The sequence below is a fragment of the Coturnix japonica genome, chromosome 1 (assembly GCF_054131305.1).
Source record: "Coturnix japonica strain WE chromosome 1, WE-NBRP24, whole genome shotgun sequence".
Taxonomy (NCBI): Eukaryota; Metazoa; Chordata; class Aves; order Galliformes; family Phasianidae; genus Coturnix; species Coturnix japonica.
In genome coordinates this window covers 11241099-11259726 of record NC_140663.1, presented here as the reverse complement: position 1 = coordinate 11259726, position 18628 = coordinate 11241099, and the positions used below count along the sequence as shown (strand labels likewise).

Sequence of the window (18628 nt, the reverse complement as noted above, 5' to 3'; positions counted from 1 at the left end):
ACTGAAACTGTTATTTGCAAGATAGTTGTTGAACCATGATCCCTTGTTGAACCACTATCGCTTCTTGTATGTGCTGATATGTCCTTCACTTACACACTGCATGTGTCTGAGGCACCACTGAACATCTTGTGCAGGTAGATACAGACAATGTGTTCATTTGATCATTCTCTTGAACTAAGGATCAGCAGATGCAACATTTTCTTGTGCCAGTGTTTGAGAACTTGTTATTTCCAATTATGATACCAGTATTTGTGGTCTTCAATCTTATTTCACTGCTTTTCCAACCACAAACCTCCTGCTGACCAAAGATCAGAGAACTCACACTCAGCTTTTCTCCTATACTCTTTTCTTGGATTGCCTTTCCCTCCTCTGACTTTGGCCTACCTCAAGCTTGTTTTGTTTTTGGTTTTTTTTTTTCCCTTAACACTGTCTCTGTGCAGAAATGATTCTGACATGGTCTTTAAACTCATTTTTTCCTACTCAACTTTTCTCTCTTGGCTGTATTGCTGCTAACAGATGTTCTAGTGGTTCCATTGTCTGTCCTTTTCAATCATTCCCAGTAGTTCAATTCTGTACTGAAAAAATCCTCCAGAATTTGAGGAGTTTGTTAGTTAATGCTAACCATGATAGATTTCCTTCTTTTGGCACTTTCAGAAGTTTCTAGAAAATGTCCTATTCAGTGAATGTTATTGCCCAAATGGGAATTTCAGCAGTGTTCTATCTTTCTTGGAATATTGTTTAAAAATTTGGATAATGCTTAGGATATTCCGAGGAACAGAGAGGGAAGTAATATATTGTTGCATTTTCTATGCAATTTTTTAAAGGTATACGCAGATGTAAGGTCTAAATTATTCAGTTTATCTCTATCATTAAATAGATTTAATCCTAATAATGGAGAATATGAGCAAATACAGTTAAAACATGCTATTATTTACTTAAGAATTTTTTTTGGAATTTTTACCACATTTTTTTCTAAATTTTTCCTTAATATTGTGCTTTTATTTCATGCAAGCTTAAAAGTGCTGGGTACTTTGTATTACACTTCTAAACCAAAACATCTGACTTTTTGGGATGGTTGCTGGAGAACGAAAGGAACCCACATACACTACACTTGTGTGAAGAGCTTTAAAAGAGCAAGATTTCTCCATGGAATGTTCCAGAATTTCTTCCATGATCGCCAACAGATATTTAAAGTTTTGACCCTGAATTCTATCCTGCACTGCATATTTATCACTTGATCTAGGATTTCCTTGAGCTAGGAATATTGAAGTTTTAATCCAGCATCCCCTACTTGTCTGGAGAGTTACTTATCCTTTCTGTGTGTGGAAGAGTTTATATCTCTAACAGGCATTAGGTCTAGTTCAACATTTAATGGTGCAGAAATTATAGAAAGACAGAAGCATTATGTAAAAGCTAGTAGGAGTCTTTCGGTAAAAATAGCTCTTTTTTATAAAGGAATACATAGCAAGGAACTTTAGAGATACTGACTGGTTAGCCAGGGCATTTCTATGGCTTTATACTACAATAATCACAGGTTTTTAAGAATATATGTTCATATAGACAGCTGTGTGATGAAGAGATCCAGCTCTTCTACAAGCACTTAGATGCATACTTACCTTCAGTTTGCATGGACATCAGCATGTGGTATGAATACCGTAGCAGCCTATGTGCTCCTCTTCATCTAGAAGGGAGGTCGTGTAAGCTGATATACGATGAATAAATGAGTCGTAGGAGGGCTTAAGCAATATGAGCATGTGGAACTGCATCTTGGGAACTAACCACGTCTTGGCTGCTCCTATCTTCAGGCAGCTCAGGTACAGAAGAGGCAGAAGCTGGATTGTTGAGTTAGGACTGATTAGGAACACAGGTAAATCAGCAAATAGAACCCAGCTTCTGGGTTTGAATGTTAATCAGTATAACAAATACCATTCCCGTTCTTCTAGAACTGTATTTAAGTCTTCAGTTTTTTGTTTTTTATATACAATAAAACAACAGGCAGCTGATACAAAACCTTAAAAAATGTTTTCTGGGAATACTTTAGGAAACTGATAGATACAAAGAACTGGCAATACATTCATGAAAGTTGTGTTGGTCACAATCCTGCAGCGACTCCATGTCAACACATAAACTGCATTCATACATAATGTTCATGCACAGCTCCTCCCCACCACATGTCTACATTTGGGTCTATCTATTTTTACTGCATACTTTTGAATTTCTACCAGAATATTTCACAAGAGCGTGCAGAACAAACAGTCAGAAACAACTACTTATTGAAGGATTCTGTGTAACTAATGCCATTCTGTACTAATTAACTGCATTTAAATCCTTGTAGGCAAATAGTCTAGCAATCCGTATCATTAACAGAAATGTAAACAGCGTGTTGGGTTCCTTTTTCTTTTTTTCTGTCAGAGTACCAAATATTTGAATTTACTGGGAAAAAAAAGGTGTCCTTATTAACCTAGCACAGTGACAATTACACTGTGCTTTTTAACTGTTTGAACTGACTTTTCTTTGTGCCGTTCCCATTCCTCATCGTCTTTGTCCAGATCAAAAGTTTCTGGATAAATGGGCAGCTTGTCTTTAGGGCACTCCTCGTAATAACTCCGAACATATTTTCCAACAGACCACCCTTTGTATTCCTCAGGCATTTTGCATTCTAGGCCATTGTAGTGGACGTTGTAGTGATGCTTCAACCAGTAGAAAAGATAATGAATGTTGTAATCACATCTCCAAGGATTCTCTCTCAGCCATAGAACTTTCAGAAAGTAAAGATCTTCCAGTACTCCATATTCAAAATTCTGCAAGCTGTTGTTAGATAGATCCAGCTCTTCTAAGTTATTGAGCCCTGAGAAAGCAGCTTATCAAAAGAAAGATATTTATTTGTAACTTGTAAAAGTGAATTAGAGAAGATTCGCTTATCTGCAACAAGAAATAACTTTTTCATAAGTTTTTTTGTTTTTACTAAGGGCAACAAAAAGACTTTTCAAAATCTTTATAATATGGTTTATACCCTGAGTATTGACATATATTGCCCTGAAAATGTCAACATTAGAGTAGTTGTATCGCTGATGAAGTTGTAAAACACATAAAAAAATGCACGAGTGTGGTATAGTGCCAATGGAGATGAATGAATATTTGATTTACTCATAAAATTCCCGTGTGACACAGAGTAGAATTCCAAGAGTTGATTGCATATTAGACAAAGTGGAGGACTAGTTGTTTAATATGTATGTTTGTGTTCATGTAATAATAAATCAGGAGCATAATACTATTTCTGAGTCATATTTCAAAGAGCACTTCATACTTTCTGCAAGTTTTGTTTCATGATACAAGACTAATTTGAATAAGAATGTTGCTAAACCTCAGAAATACCCTTTTACTGATAGTACCACTTTGTCTTCTTAAACCTCTAAAATACTACTAGAGAAGACTCTATTGCTTCATTATTTCTATCTCTCCTCGTGTCTGCTTTCATAATGAAAAATCAAATACACACTGGCAATAAGCAAACTGCTAAACCAGGTCACGTGAGGTCTAATAATACATAAGAGCTATTATGTGTCACATTTTTTAATCAAAAAGAGTTTGAATTCTTTTAGTTTGTCTATCACTTTATATCCATTACAATTTACAAGCAGCATTCATTATATTACAGCTTTTTTTCAAACTGGAAATCATAATAAAGGGTGTTTAACTATTTGGCACTTTGGAAAATGGTTAGCATTCAGTCTGCAGAGTTCTATTTTTGCATTGGCTGAGTTAGTGTTAATGGGCTGCTGAAATCAGTCGGTCTGCATCGACTTGATGATTTATACATTTCAGTACAAACTTTTGTGAATTGGATGCTACAAAAGGTTAAATTTGCACCAACTTCTAAATTTTTAGGTCCTTTTTTCTTGCACTTTTGTATCACAGAGACTTACCAAAGTTTACAGTCTATAAAAGACAACTGTAAAATGATAGTTAAAATTATTCTTACCAGGATCAATGTAAGTTATTCCGTTACTGTTTAGGTTTAATATCTTCAATTCACTGACGTCTTCAAACTCTTTGGGTCGTAGTTGTCTAATTTTGTTGTTGGACAAATCAAGTTTAACTATATCTGGAGGTATGTTACCTGGGACTTTCTTTAAATCTTAAAAAATGGAAAAGAGAGAATTTGTATCAATTTTAGGTTATTCTCACTGCTTAGGTTTCACAATTACACACAGAGCTTTGTTGTTCTCACATTATTTCTTTCCCCCTTTTTTTCCCCACTACTTCTATCAGTGGTTTTTTCAGTTTCTGACTTTGACTGCCTTTTTCTTTTCCACCTTTACATTTCATATGAAAGTTGCTTTCTTCACTATTGGTTATAGTAAAGCCTCATTCAGTGTTTTATATTTTTATTTTAGTAGTACCATATAATTCATTTGCATAGGAATGGGGTAGGTAGTAAAGACACTAATGAAAGGTGTGAGTGCAACATGCAAATAAACAATATGCAGAGTAAACAAATGTTCAGTGCTACAGGAACATGTTCCATAATCAACTTACAGTGTGCACTATTACACCTTCTGTGTTGCCAAGTGGTAAAATTCTGTAGCAATCAAAGTGGTAATAATCACAGTATTTAGTAATATATGTAGTTATAATTGTACTTCTATAATTATAGTTGTTTATTATTTATGAAAATATATCTTTTGTTACAATACTTGTAATTATTATTTGACCAGGCAGCATAGTGACATTTATAAGTATTCTCTCTCTCTGATTCTTTACTCTACTTGTATCATTGGCATTTTCAGAGTAGACAAGCATGTCTCAGTCATTATTTTTAAAAGTTCCTTTTAAAAGAGTTACAGAAAGGACAGCTTCTAGATTGGTAGTAAAGGCATGTTCTTGAGAAGTGCCAGCCGTGGTCTGATCTACTCCAGATAAAGTTAATAAACCACATTACCAGGCTTTCTGTCTACTAAATGTAGCATTCTAATCCTGAGCTGTTAAGAGTAAGATGAGTGGTAGTATCCCTTCTTTACCATCTTTAGATAAAAGATTAATTCCTGGTCTGTGCTGAAACTGGTGTCATCAGTACACTTCAGGATTCTGAAGATGTCTCAAGCATTCTTGAGACTAAAGCAACACATCAGAGACTTCCTGCCTTATATTTGAATTTCAGTAGAGCTTTGGTATGATAATACCTGTATTATAAATATGTAAATATTGTAAATGCTCCTGTCTGCTCTAGTTGGAATGTTTCCTGCTTGTGCAGATGTCAAAGTTTATAGTCTATCTATTGCCAAATGAATGAAAAAAATGCATTAATTTATAGACATTAACATACTCTTCATGTCTGTGTTCTAGAACGCAGATTTTTTCAGCTGTTTTTGTAAATCCTGATTATTTTGAAGAGAAGCAAATAACTTTTTTTATGTTTATTTCTTTTTCTTTTTTAATCAGTAAAGGACAAAGGATGTTTCTGTTCTGAAGTGCTGTCAGTTCTGGTGTATCACTGATCTGATGAGATACGAATAAAAAGTTCTTCAAAAAGGAGGAGATATATGTATATATTTATATTTACTTTAAAGAAATATTTGCATCTTTAAGATGTTTATTCCATGAGCTTTCTAGCATCAACTAAAAGATCATGACCTGAGGGACAAAGTGCAGGCCTTGTCATTTCTTTATAGAAGTGCATAGTAATGCTATCTTGCTTGTCACTCCATCCCCTCATTTGTAAAGAAATAATGGGATTCAGCTTCTGGGGACATCTTACAGGTAATAAACTCTCCCCCTGCTCTGAAATCTTGTTCACATGGATATAGAAGAAATTTTATTTTTTGCCAAGAATTTGAGACAATCATTCTCCTCTTTCTGATGAAAATTCCAGTGAAATTGTGTGTCTGCTGCACCATAATCATATGCAGGGACAGACAAGTACGGTGTTTTCATCAAAGATTACCATATGTTCAGAAATCCCTAGTTTTCATGAGATACGTGCATCCAGCTGTCAAGCATATGCACAGTAGATCTGGAACTTCCTAAATGAGACTTACTCTGTGTGTGTATGCTAGACATTCAGGAAGTCCAGGGGTGATAGAGCTAGGTCTTGACCTGAAGGAAAGAGTCCTGTACCCTGTAGTACCCTTCTGTGGGTGTTGAAGTAACTTTATTTTTTCCTTATTATAACTGAAGCCAGTAATTTATTTTTCAAATTCTGTGAAGCTCCCATGAAGAGCAGATGTGACTGAAGGTCGCAATGGAGTTAGGGAAAAAAACATACATAACATTTTTCTTGCTGAAAGTTTTTGAGTATACTAATGTATTCAGCTCATCTCTTCTATACCACTGAATGGAAAGAGATAAAAAGTCAGTCTTACATAAATATATTATAATAAATATATATGTATAATATATTTATGTACATTTATAATATGTGTAGACACATATGTAATCATATATGTACATAATAATATACACCACTTTTTGCTCAGCTTTTGTTCAGCACTGTTTTCTAGAGACATGAGGTAACTGATGATGTAATTAAGATTGTGTGAAGGATAGTTATGATTATAATTTGTGTCTAATAATTAAGTTCATATTTATAAGGAGAGGAAATACAAGGGAATATTAAGAAATTAATGTGTTAGCCAGTAAAAACATAAATCATTGATTAAAAAAAAAGGCAATAAGAGAGGAATTTAGTAAAAGGTATGTGTAACAGACAAACCACATCATTAAATGCTGGAATTTCTAATTCTTTATATTTAGGTAGTGTCTCCAGCATTAAAGTTCAAGAGTAAGAACCCAGTAAGATTTATATAAATATAAGTCACTGTTAAATAAAGAGAAGTTTAGCAAACACATTGAGAGATACAAGTAGACTAAACATACCGCAGTGATCTAGTTTTGCAGGATATACTTTACCAAAGTTGGGAAAATAGTTCTCCCAGTTTGGGCTACTTCTGGTAATGCTTTTTAGTTCACATTTTATAATGTTAAAAGACATCTCTCTTCAGAATTGTTTTGTTTCATGTTTTTGTTTCTGGTTTGGTTTTTTTGTTTTTTTGGTTTTTTTGGTTTTTTTTTTTTTTCATTGTGGTATAAAATGTGCATTTTTGTATTGATACATGCCACAGCTGGTTTACCCTTAGGGCTTAACTATGGCTTTTACGAGCCTGACATGCATATGGGAATGGAATGGATCCAAGAGTCTGAAAAATGTTTCTTAAAGACACTTCATATTTGAAGTGTTCGTTGAGTACTGAGAGGAATAACACAGGGGAGGTATTTCTTTATGAAGAGAAGCATACAATTTCTTCCTTCAGAAGAAGAGATCTTGCAAAGTACATGTGAGGCTGTGGTGGCTCTTCTTTGCATTTAGGTTCCTATGGGGTTTGTTAGCACAGCTGGCTGGCCCAATCCTGCTTCACAGTTAACTTTTGTGAAACCTTTGTGTTTACACACTGGGGGGGTGCAGGGGGGAGGAAAGGAAATTTGCTCCATGCTTCTTTTTGTCAGTGCAGCAATTTTGGGCAATTTTGCAGCAACAGTATGACTGATTAGTATGCTTGACATTGTAGTATCAGTTGAGGTGCTGATGGTTCAGTAATTTAAGCATAGACTTAATTTAACTCCTGTTGATTTTCTTTGGATATGTTAACAGAGAACTAAGGAATATTTGTGATAAAAATATTTGTGGTAGAGAGATAAAAATTAAAATATTTGTTAAAGAACATCAAGCAAGAATTGTTGCTTGGATTTGATATGGATTTGTCGTAAATAATATGTGCAGCAGTAAGGTGGCTAGAATATGAAAATAACTGATTCATTTAGATGAACAGATACAAACCTTTTCTCTTGCAGTTCAGAGTTGGTACAGGAAACACATACATGTGACACAAAGAAGAATCAAATTCTGGTTTGGTAGCTTCAGGCTTCTGTTTTATGTTTTGGGGATCTTGCCTGTCCTCTTCGCTACATAGCTGTTCAGCTTTTATCTGTTTTAGCTTCTGATTTTTCAGTTCAATTGGATGCACACACTTGGCATAGTTTCCCAAATTTCTGTTTGTTGGAACTTGTAGCATTGCAACAAGAGTTTCCAGTTCACAATTGCAGTGCCAAGGATTATCATAAAGACGAAGGTAGTTTAGACTGGGCGTATAAATAAAAATCTCCTCGGATAAGCTCTTGATTTGGTTATGCTGGAGTAGGAGTGTGGTAAGTTTGTTCAAACCAAAGAAAGCCTGGCTCTCAATTTTTGATATATCATTCTGCTGTAGATCCAGACTTTTCAATACTTTATATTTAGAAAACATATTATTCTTCAATTTACGAATCCTGTTTCTTGCTAGCAGCATGTGCTTCAAATCCTCAGGCCAATCAGGTGCCACAAAAACCAATTTTCTTTCCTGACAATCTAGATACTTCTCATGAAGGTAAACATATATATCACATGGTTGGCCCTGGGCATTGCGCTTAACGGTGCTAGATGCTCTTCTTAAGATGTTTTCCCTTTCATTTTTTCTCAAATTCCTATTCCTTGTCTTCCTAAAGTCAGCTGCTTTACAAAGAAGAAGTAGCATTATAATAGTAATGACTTGCATCCTGACATTCAGCTTGCCCCACTTGTTTTTTTGTGACAATTGGGAGAGAAGAAAATGTTTGTTGTCTTAATCAGTATCGTCCAGATCTGAATAGGCCCAGCTGGGGTATGTGGTGTCCCTGTGTTGGAAGAAAAATAAAATATTAGAACAGATGAAATAGGCTTTTTCAAGGAGGATTATGCGTAGTCTGCATCTTTCAATAAAGTACTCAGTCATTACTTGGAACTTCACAGTTACTTTGAAAACGTATTGTCCTTTTTCATTGCTTTTACTATCCGTGATCTACTGTTGTTTGTTAAAAAATGGAAGATTAGGCAAACTGCTTGACAACTGACTTTTGTCACAAGGTTCAGGTGTTCAAGAAATGCTACCAGGCTGAATCTTTGTGTTTAAATTCATTTTGGTAGGTAAGCTTGAAAGAATTTCCCAGCTTTCTGGGTACTGACCTACTCAGTGTTCCAGTAAGAACAACATCCAGTAGGATGTAGAAATTGACCTCCATCCAGGATTTCTATCAGACTCACAATATTAAGTGCATTTGTTTTCTGGTTGACTCCCATTTTATCCCAGCCAGCTCTGGTACTACCAGGTGTCTCTCATGGCCCATGTCAGGTAGATAAAGTTGCATAATCTGCTCCATGAAGGACCAAAATGTAGTAATTTTCAAAAGCATATGAGGTTATTGTGTCATCTGAGGGTAGGCAGAATGCAAAGGAACCTGAGGAACCTGACAGTGGTCTCCTCCAAACTGCTCCCAGGTCTGCCCACTTGAGAAGACCGAGGATAGAGAGGTAAGCCAGGAGCTTTTACCCAGGGATTATTCTTAGAGGAAGATAAGAACTACTCAATGCATCCACATCCAAAATTGCATTATTAAGGTTTTAGCCTTTGTTTGCTCCTGTATTTCCTATAGTCGTCCCATGCACTGCCTTTAATGCCATTGTTTTCAGTAAATTTTGGCCACAAAGCTGTTTCCTCAGAAACATTTTCACTCTCTAAAGGTTTCTTGTTGTTGTTTTTGTTTGTTTTTGTTTGTTTTCCAATTTTTCACTCTTTTGGGTTGTGTGCTCATTTTTTCTATGCCTGTAGACATCTTTGTGTTATGTTCTATCTTTTTTGACCTTAGTACTTAAGATGGTAGTAGATCCAAGTCTTGAATGCAGACGGTATCCCAGATGTTCTGTTTCTGAAGCAACATTGTTTTGGTCTCAAAAAACTTGTCTTTATCTGGTGGAAAGATTCTATAATAAGAAAACTAATATTAATGTGACCTGCTGTCAGTATCAACTTTGAAAAGCCCTTAACTGGATTCTCCATTTTTAATGCTGTACTTGCCAGTTCTCTATTGGCATTCAGTTTCTGTTAATTCATAGTGTGCATTACACTAACGACTTTATCCCTCACATGAAAAATGAGGTTTGTTACTTTTCAGAAGTTACATACTAGTGTATTGATTCTGAGTTTTAATAACATCAGTCATAACGGGGATCTTCTGTGTTGTTTTGAATTTTTGAACATTTTTCAACATTCAACATTCATTCTGTCCAGGAATGCTTGGAACTGGAAAAAGATAAGAATCTGATGATGAAAGATAATAACTAACTGTGAAATGTTCTTTGTTCTTCTTTTCCATCTCCTGAATCTGAATAGGCAGTTATTACCAGTATTACTCTGCCATCGATTTCTATTATGCTCAGCTGTAATATCAAAATGAGCGACTCCTTTCAGTAGTGTTTACAGGTTCACATGTGAAATCTGTCTCATTTAGTCTTAGGGCAAGAATCATATAAGAGGTTTGTCATTTCTGCGGCTTAGCAGCCTTAATGATGATTTTAACTGCTTAGATGTTTTTGAGTTGTGCAGACCGTGTCGGGGATCTTGGGATTTCAAGATCCTACCCTTGTAGAAAAGACCTCTGGTTGGACTAACACTTGACTAGAATTGAAAATCTGTTTTTGGCTTACAATGTGAGTGTTTCTTTTTAATGCTTTTTATGTTCTTCTTTTAATTCTATACATATTTCACACTGCATTTTCTATGTTAGATCTGTGTATCAGGCCTACTTTTTATTTTCATTTCAGTTTAGTCAGATTGGTTATTTTTAAAGGTCAGATTAAGACAAAAAGCATTTTTACATAATTACCTTTGAGAATAGACTAAAAATTTGGCAAAGAGAGTGGTTGAAACGATGGGTAGGGGCTGCTCCCAGTGTCAAATGTCCACATTTCATTATTTAGTTGCAAAATTGCAAAGATCTCTGCAAAATAGATGTTATAAACAAAAAATTTAAAGGGACACAGAAGTGAGTGTCTCAACTAAGTAATCCTGAATTCCATAACTAACTGCAGAAGATAAGCAGAGCATTTTGTATATTTAGTCTAGTTTCTGCTCTTCTATTTGTCAAAGGAAAAAATAGTTCATATGTATAGTCAAATAATGATATCATCATGTAACATTGGGATGGAACAGACACATTTTAGATAACTTAACTCCATCATTTCCTAACACTACATTACTTAACTAGAGAGCTTTCTCATCCTTTGGTAATGTAAGACAGAAAGTAGCTTGATTCATAAACCAGATATTAGTTGATGATGTGTTAAGAAGACATTTTTCCTCTGGACAACTTCAGCTTTGTATACTACTTCTCAGAAATCTGATACTGCAATAGTTTCAAGTAGGATTTTAGTCAAGATGGACTGAAACTGTAATAGAAATACTTAAGTTTCTATGGCACTCAGAGAATTTGAACTTTTAACCTTCAAAATGCCTTTGTTTTTTTAGGTGAATGTAGGAATTTGCAAGATTTAAATCTCTCAGAATGTCAGGGATTGAATGTAAGTAACAAACTTTATCCACATACCTATTACAGATGAAGCTGGCAAGTCAGCCTTCCACTGTATTTTTTTCAAATGAATAAAAAAATAAGAAACTTTTCAACAAGCCTCAAAATTTGATGGTAATTATTTCAGGATTATGTTGCTTGTCTTGGCCTATCCAATTATCCAGAGGCTAAAACTTATACTACGTGAACCTTGTGAATAAATATGTTCTTGTCATGTTCAGAATGCTCATTTGGCATGGTCTTAAAATTGCTGATTATATGCAATTCACATCTGAATTCACATAACATAGACCTGAACCAGCTCCTAGATATGATGAATTTCAGCACGTCTCTGCAAAGAGCAGAAAAAAAGTGCAACCTGTGTATTAAATGTACTTGCTTATCTGGGTTACGTCAGATGCTTAGTTTGTCATAGAATTTGGACTATTTATTCCAAAATATTGTTAGAATTTTAATTATACCTCGTAGGGCAGTGGCTTCTGACCCAACCATTACACAGTGAATTTTGAGAAAAAATAAGGAAAAAAAAAAAAGAAGAAGAAGAAGAAATTAACAGTAATGACATAACCACTGTAAACTTCCTAGTATCATATTCTGGCAAACTCAGAGGACTGGTGAAACTGGAGAACTGTTGACATTTGGAGGTAGTAGATACTTAACAATAATTGCAAGGAGGAAGACATGTTGACCCTTGAGGGACGTCATTTGCCACAAGACAGCAATGGCACTTAGCAATATTGGTGACAGTTCTTTGGCCTAGCAGTCCAGGCAAATTTTCACTCACTTTGAAGTCTACTTATCCAGCCTATATTTTACCCATTTGGCTATAAAATATACTGCATTGAAGGCCTTGTTGTAGTCAAGATACACAAGCTACTTTTCTCCTCTTATCCAAAGATATCATTATTTCATCATAGAAAACTATTACATCAGCGAGGAATGCTTTGTGCTTAGTAAATCCTTGCTGGCTGTTTCCTGTCACTTGTTTATCTTTCATTTGCTTGGTCATGGCTTCAAGGATGGTCTGCTAAATAAAATTCTTAGGGACTCTGGTAAGGCTTAAAGTCTCAGAGTTTCCTGGATCCTTCTTTTTCCTCTTCCTGAAGGTGAATGTGACATTTTCTTCCTTCCAGTCATTCTAAATCTCATTTGTTACTTAGATCATTGAAAAATGAGTGAGGACTCAGTGACAGTGAATATGTAAATATGATATGCTTCAGTAGCACATGCAAAAAGTACCCTATGCTTAATGGAACTGTATAGTGTTAAACATTTCCTTGAACTGCAATGTTAATGTTATCGTACTTCATGTAAATAAAAGTAGTATCATATGCTTCTTAGTATTCTGCTTAGAGATTGAAGAAAATGGATTTCATGTGTAAAAATAAATATGATGTTTTAAAAATACTTGTTGAGGTGAGGTTTTGTTTTTGTTTTCATATGAGGGTTGCTCTGCAAGTAATGCCTCCTACTTTATTATGTTGGTGTGTCATGTCAGAGGCAGATGGTGGTGGTGTGACAGTAGCAGTTAAAAAATATCCTGACAATATCCAGTTATGTTTTGTTGCCATTTGACATATGATAGCAGGGGGGCAGTCTGACAGAATGGCATCTGGTGTGGAAGTGCATATGAAGCCAAAGCATGTAAATAAATTCCTCCATGCAGAAACAATGGTTTCCATTGACATCTCTATCAATCTTTTTGAATGTTTAAGGAGATCAAACAGTCAATGTGAGCACTGGCAGTGGGTACTGCATTTCTGCAGTGCAATACTGGCAGTAGGTCACCTCTGCTGGTGCAGGTTTTTACAAGCTTGGCATGCAGGCTCTTGTTCATCACTGGCAAAAATACAACATGCTAGTGGCAATGACCATATTGAAAAATATTTTATTCTTTGTAGGTGAGAATTTGTTCTCTCAGATAGTGTTACTGTACTCTTTGTAAATGTTTCCGTGGAAAGAAATAGGAGGCATTACTTTCAGAGAAATCTACATACATACAAATATAAGATAAACTAATGCAAATAGAATTTTAATGTACATCTGGATTTTTTTATTATTATGCAGGATGAATCAATGAGACTTATATCTGAAGGCTGCAGATCTCTTCTCTATTTAAATTTGTCATATACAAATATTACCAATGGAACACTACAACTTTTGTCAAGGTAAAGTTAAAAATAGATGTTACAGTATCTTTGTTTTACTCATATAGTAAGCTCAGAGGCATGTATTGTAGAAATACCCTTTTAAAGAGATTTATCAGATTCTGTCTGTTAGACAAAACTTACAAAAAACTCAATACATTTCACTTAGATGACAATTCTTCTTTCTTTTTTTTGTGTTTTATTATAATTAAAAATATATGCTAGGCTACCCTATGTATTCCACAGATTTCTGCAGAAAGAGAACTTGGTAGTTAAAAAATTTCTGTGGCGTATCCAGCTATTCCTGATGATACAAGAAGTTGCACAAAGGAATGTTTGTAAAAATTCTTTTTTTTTTTTAAAGAAGATTGTGGGTGGGTCTATTGTGAGAGCCAAGTAGTTGTGTGCCAACTGCGAAAGAGTTATTTCTAAGATCTAACTTGGAAGATCAGTGTATGGAAGACAAATAGATAACGTTGTTAGAGGTCTTGGTGAATTGGAGGTTGGTTGCTGCACTAAAAGCTGACATCATAAAAAAAAAGCATGATGGTCAAGGATGTGCCTCCACAAAGATGTACATAGGTTTTGAAGATAGATGTACATTATTTATCTTTCCCATGAATAAAATTAATGCCATCCTTTCAGCAACACCCCCACAAAGTCCAAAAATCTCTTTTTCACTGTCATCACAGTTTTTATTCTTAAATCTGTGTGCTGTATCTTCGTATTTGGCAAAAATTACTGTTGAGTGTCTTGCCAGTCACCTCTTCATCAATATGATTCTCAACATAATCTGTGTTTTGTCCTTGTTGGCTGATATTTTGTCTTTTTACATTTCCACATATTTTTGTTGTAGTTTGGAAAAGCTGTTCTATAGGTAATCCCAGCTTTTGGTATTCTGATTATCTAAGTCTCCTATTACTACCAAGAGTCAGAACCATGTATGTTTTTTGATGTGTAAATTACGTTTACAAAAGAAAAATGTCTCCAGAGTAGAGAAAGCTTTCAATGCAATAAAATGATTAAAATGAAAAAAGAAAGTTCTTCACTGGTCACATACTAGTATATAATTTGCAGTTAACTTCTACCTCATAAATACTATATTTTCCTTTTCGCACATGAGGCTTCTGGTTAGAAAGTATAAAATACCACTCTTTCTAGAGACTATTTTTGGACAAAAAGCAAAGCTCACTGTTTCCAAGTTTACAAGGAAATACAAAAAGCTGCTGTCGTGTGAAAGATTTGCTAGAAGACACGTTTCATAAACACTTCATGTGCCATCTGAAAAGGCACAGCTCACTGCAGGTCTTGTGTAGTATTCGGAGTAGTACAGAGTTCTCAAAGGTGGCAGTATTGTATTTTGTAGTACAGCACATGAGGTTTACTATTGGATATCAAATGTCTATTACTGGAACAAGGAACCAGTGTAGGCTGAATGTGCTGAAAGCTATTTGGTGATTTTTGATTCTCTCCTACTTTTCCATACTTTTCCTCCATACTGACTCTGATTATTGGGTACATTTTCCCTCTGAAAAGTGCTTCTCTTTATGATAGGCATGAATATTAGCTATTAAGAATAAGCATGAGATGGTGATTTTCAGATTGCATTAAAGAAACAATCCTGAGACTGTTAATACTAAATTAATTAAATTTAAAAAAAAAGCTGCTATGAGAGCATTTCTGCAGATTTCATGCAAAACAAGGATTGATAAGGAGTTTCCATTTAATGAAAAAAAAAAAAAAGCAAACAACAACTACAACAACAACAACAACAACAACAACAACAACAAAAAAGCAAAACGAACACATAACCTCATATTCTAATATCTGGTCTTGATTTACACTGCCTGTCTTCTTTAGTGTTCTCATTAAATGTAACCTTACATCTACTTTTAAAAGATTTGTTATTATCATTTTAAAAAGTTAACATTATTTTCCAGCCTCCTATACATATATATATATACATGTATGTACATATATATGTATATTTGCAGTTCAGTTCAAGTTACTATGTTTCCCCACTCTATGTGGAAAGTATAAAGTCAGCTCTGAAAATCAATACCACTCCTTAGGTAGTTAACTCCTCAGTGGGTGTTCCTGAATTTCTTCAAAATGCTAATTTTTGCTGACTTGCAGAACTGCAGCACTGTGTGCCTCCAACTAAATATCTACCAGAGCAGTAGTTTCTAATTCTAGGCTCTGTTTTTCTGTATACTTTCATTTGTGGTGCTTGTGGCAGTAGTTATTTATTCCAGTTAGAAATTTACTTCAGTAAAATGAATGGTTTTCAGTGTGCTAGAAGCCAAATCTGCAGATGGAAATTTAAATAAATTCCAAGTGTAGATTCTTAACTTTTACAGAGTGCTGTAGATTAACATTTTCCATTTATACAGTTTACTTTCTCTTAGCTGACATTTAGTATAATTCAGTGTTTTCCAAAATAACTAATTAAAACTTCAGAAAGCATTGAAAGATATAAGGTGTAGGTATTTAATTCACTTTTGTATCTCTATCAGTTTTTCAGGTTCTTTTAGTAGTACTCTTCTAAATAACTGTAGGAGCAGAGAAGCTCTAACTGTACGTTTTTGTTGTTAATGTCTTTTGATAGAGCTCTGGTTTTCATTTCCACCAGGCACTGCTTATAAAATCAATGGCAACGACAGTCCAGCTAGCTTGCATTGAAAAGCCTGTTAGTTTTCAAAGTATGCACACAAGAATCACAGTTAATTAAAAAAGTATGGTTTTGTAGTTATTCAAAATAGCTTTAAAATGGTATTGTTTTTATACAATGCAGTATGTTATATGATAATGCTATTCTCCAATACACCGGAGTAGAAAGTGCAGTGGAAAAAAAGAGCCTTTTAGCAAGAAGAGAATTCTATTAAATGTCTAACACAATTTCTTCAGAGTAATTTTCAGAGTAGTTTAGCTCCGCTGTTTTGTCTGTTTCTGATTCTATAACGTACTCTTCTGATAATTTTCTCTCTTTTCCATTTTATCCTGAAAAGGAACTTTCCCAATTTGCAGTATCTGAGTTTAGCTCACTGCAGAAAATTCACAGACAAAGGTTTACAGTACCTGGGCACTGGCACAGGATGTCACAAGCTCATCTACTTGGACCTTTCAGGTTGCATTCAGGTTTGTCCTTCACGTCTTTCTTCCATTCTGTGAAGAAGAGAATCCTTTATATGACTGGCTGCATCCTGCATTCATGGTATACTGAAGTAGAACAAGCACTGCAGCAGCCTTCCAGGGTTTTGAATTACACGACTACAGCTGTTTAAATTTTACTGAGGAATAATAGCACTATAGGTTTGGATCACATCCAACAAACTGTCAGATCTATAAACAGCTAGTGCTTACTGCATAATGAGAACAAGGCTTGCTTTTTGTGGCCATAAATAACTAATTCTATGTTATGATTAGTTAGGGTTTTAAATCAGGAGATTTGAAAATGCAGTTTTTACTAACGTGTTAAAAATAAAGCCACTGTGTATTGGAAAAAATGCAAAGCTACACTTGACTTTCTGAAAAGGAAAGTAATTCATAACTAATCTTTCATTACTACTTTATGATGGTTTAAAATACACTGAAGTAGTGTTTATAATGGTAATCTAAAAATAGTTAATGTTTTGGATTATTTCAGTCTCCTACTAAAATACTAAAGATGCCCAATGTTTTAGAATCTGGTACTCTTTTAGATACTTTCAAATACATTCCGTATCTCAAAACATAATACAAAAGCAATATGAAATACTAAACTATAAGGCAGTAAAAGCCTGCCAATGTCTTAATAAAAGCTCCCACATATATTCTTGTTTACACTGATAAGCTTCTCCAAAGTACAAAATACATGGAAAATGGTAAAGAGACAGAGTCCCACAAACAGAATGGTTTAGCTTCCCATTTGACAGAACCTTTCCAGAGCCAAGGATGAGGGCAGAGAGGGCAGTAGCCTCCTTCTGATTGCTTTTTGCTCTTGAGTGTCTCTTTCCTGCTTTGAAAAAGTGCAATCATGAGCTGTAAGGATCCGCCTTTAGAAAGCATGATCTAACAGCAGTCAGAGAAAAGTGGTCATCATTGAACGAGGAAAACCACAATCTTTCCACTTTCCAGAGGAATGAAGTGGGTTTGCTCACCAGTGTATTTGAGAGCTCTGAAAGTCATTCCACAGCTTCCTCCATTTTGGGTTTCCCTCTGACTCTGGAACAGTATATAATGATCTTGACTGAGCAATTAAGTAAACAGCCAAAACCAAAAAAAGAGCATCAAATTGCACCACTGTTGCTGAAAGTCTTTCAATAGGACAGAATGGTGGGTGTTTTTTTACCTCATTGGGTTAACTAAGTAAAAGGGAACAACTGTGCAGATAACATTTCAGAATTAGGAATTAGACCAGAAAATATGTTCTGTAGAACCCTGTTTTTTCCTTCATTTTAACATCACTGTTCTTTTTAAATGAGTTCTTATATTACCCTTACTATTGTAGTGCTCAAATAGCTGTTTGGAAAACTCATCTGTAAAATGAGTGATGACGCTAATGGTCTTAGAGGTGGCAATTTGGGGACCTGAGCATTTAAATAACTCATTACAGCTTAATTAGGCAGAAAATGTAGGTATTAAGCAAGCATTTTTTAGACTATTGTAAAACATGACTGCTTTTGTTCTGATTGACTATTATAATTCTTGGTAATAATATAGGGCAAATTTCAGCTATGGCTTTTTTTTTTTAAATAAAATTTCAGAAATTAAGGTTGTGTCTTTATGACATGGATGGTAAACATTTTCGTTACAAAGTTTCACACTATTGTTATAAAACACTGATTTCCTCATGTATGTCCAACTCAAAAGTGTCCTAATATAGCACTGGTAGACTTAAAGATGTACTCAGAAAGCCTTACTGCTTTGTCCTGCTTCTGGAGCAGAACAATATAGATAGAATAGTTTTGCTATTAGTCACAAGACTAAGATAAAAAGTATAAAGGAACTGCGTGTCATTTACAGATATATTATACAATGAGAAAAGTTTAGTAAGAGGTATTTTCATT

General features: G+C 34.8%; 2 protein-coding genes across 5 annotated transcripts in view; one reads left to right on the top strand and one right to left on the bottom strand.

Moving 5' to 3' along the window:
* Window positions 1-18628, top strand: part of FBXL13 (F-box and leucine rich repeat protein 13) — a 69227-nt gene that overhangs the window by 22227 nt on the left and 28372 nt on the right. For all 4 annotated transcript variants that reach the window (XM_085513155.1, XM_015882634.3, XM_032442331.2 and 1 more), the window contains 3 exons: window positions 11373-11425; window positions 13501-13601; window positions 16589-16718. In XM_085513155.1, the coding sequence (XP_085369281.1) occupies window positions 11373-11425; window positions 13501-13601; window positions 16589-16718 (284 nt within the window). The remainder of the gene's footprint in view (window positions 1-11372; window positions 11426-13500; window positions 13602-16588; window positions 16719-18628) is intronic.
* Window positions 1929-16801, bottom strand: LRRC17 (leucine rich repeat containing 17). Its single transcript, XM_015883077.3, has 4 exons — window positions 16659-16801; window positions 7835-8706; window positions 3983-4138; window positions 1929-2860 (listed from the first exon to the last, which is right to left on the bottom strand). The coding sequence occupies exons 2-4, from the start codon at window positions 8586-8588 to the stop codon at window positions 2457-2459; spliced, it is 1314 nt and encodes a 437-aa protein (XP_015738563.2). The 5' UTR covers window positions 8589-8706; window positions 16659-16801; the 3' UTR covers window positions 1929-2456.

Excerpts from the sequence above, each read along its gene's own strand:
- LRRC17 (XM_015883077.3), bottom strand. The coding sequence starts at position 8,588 with ATGCAAGTCATTACTATTATAATGCTACTTCTTCTTTGTAAAGCAGCT. Across the intron at positions 4,139-7,834 it reads TCTGAACTGCAAGAGAAAAG|ATTTAAAGAAAGTCCCAGGT; the intron begins GTTTGTATCTGT and ends CCATTTTTTAAG. Across the intron at positions 2,861-3,982 it reads AATAACTTACATTGATCCTG|CTGCTTTCTCAGGGCTCAAT; the intron begins GTAAGAATAATT and ends TCTTTTGATAAG.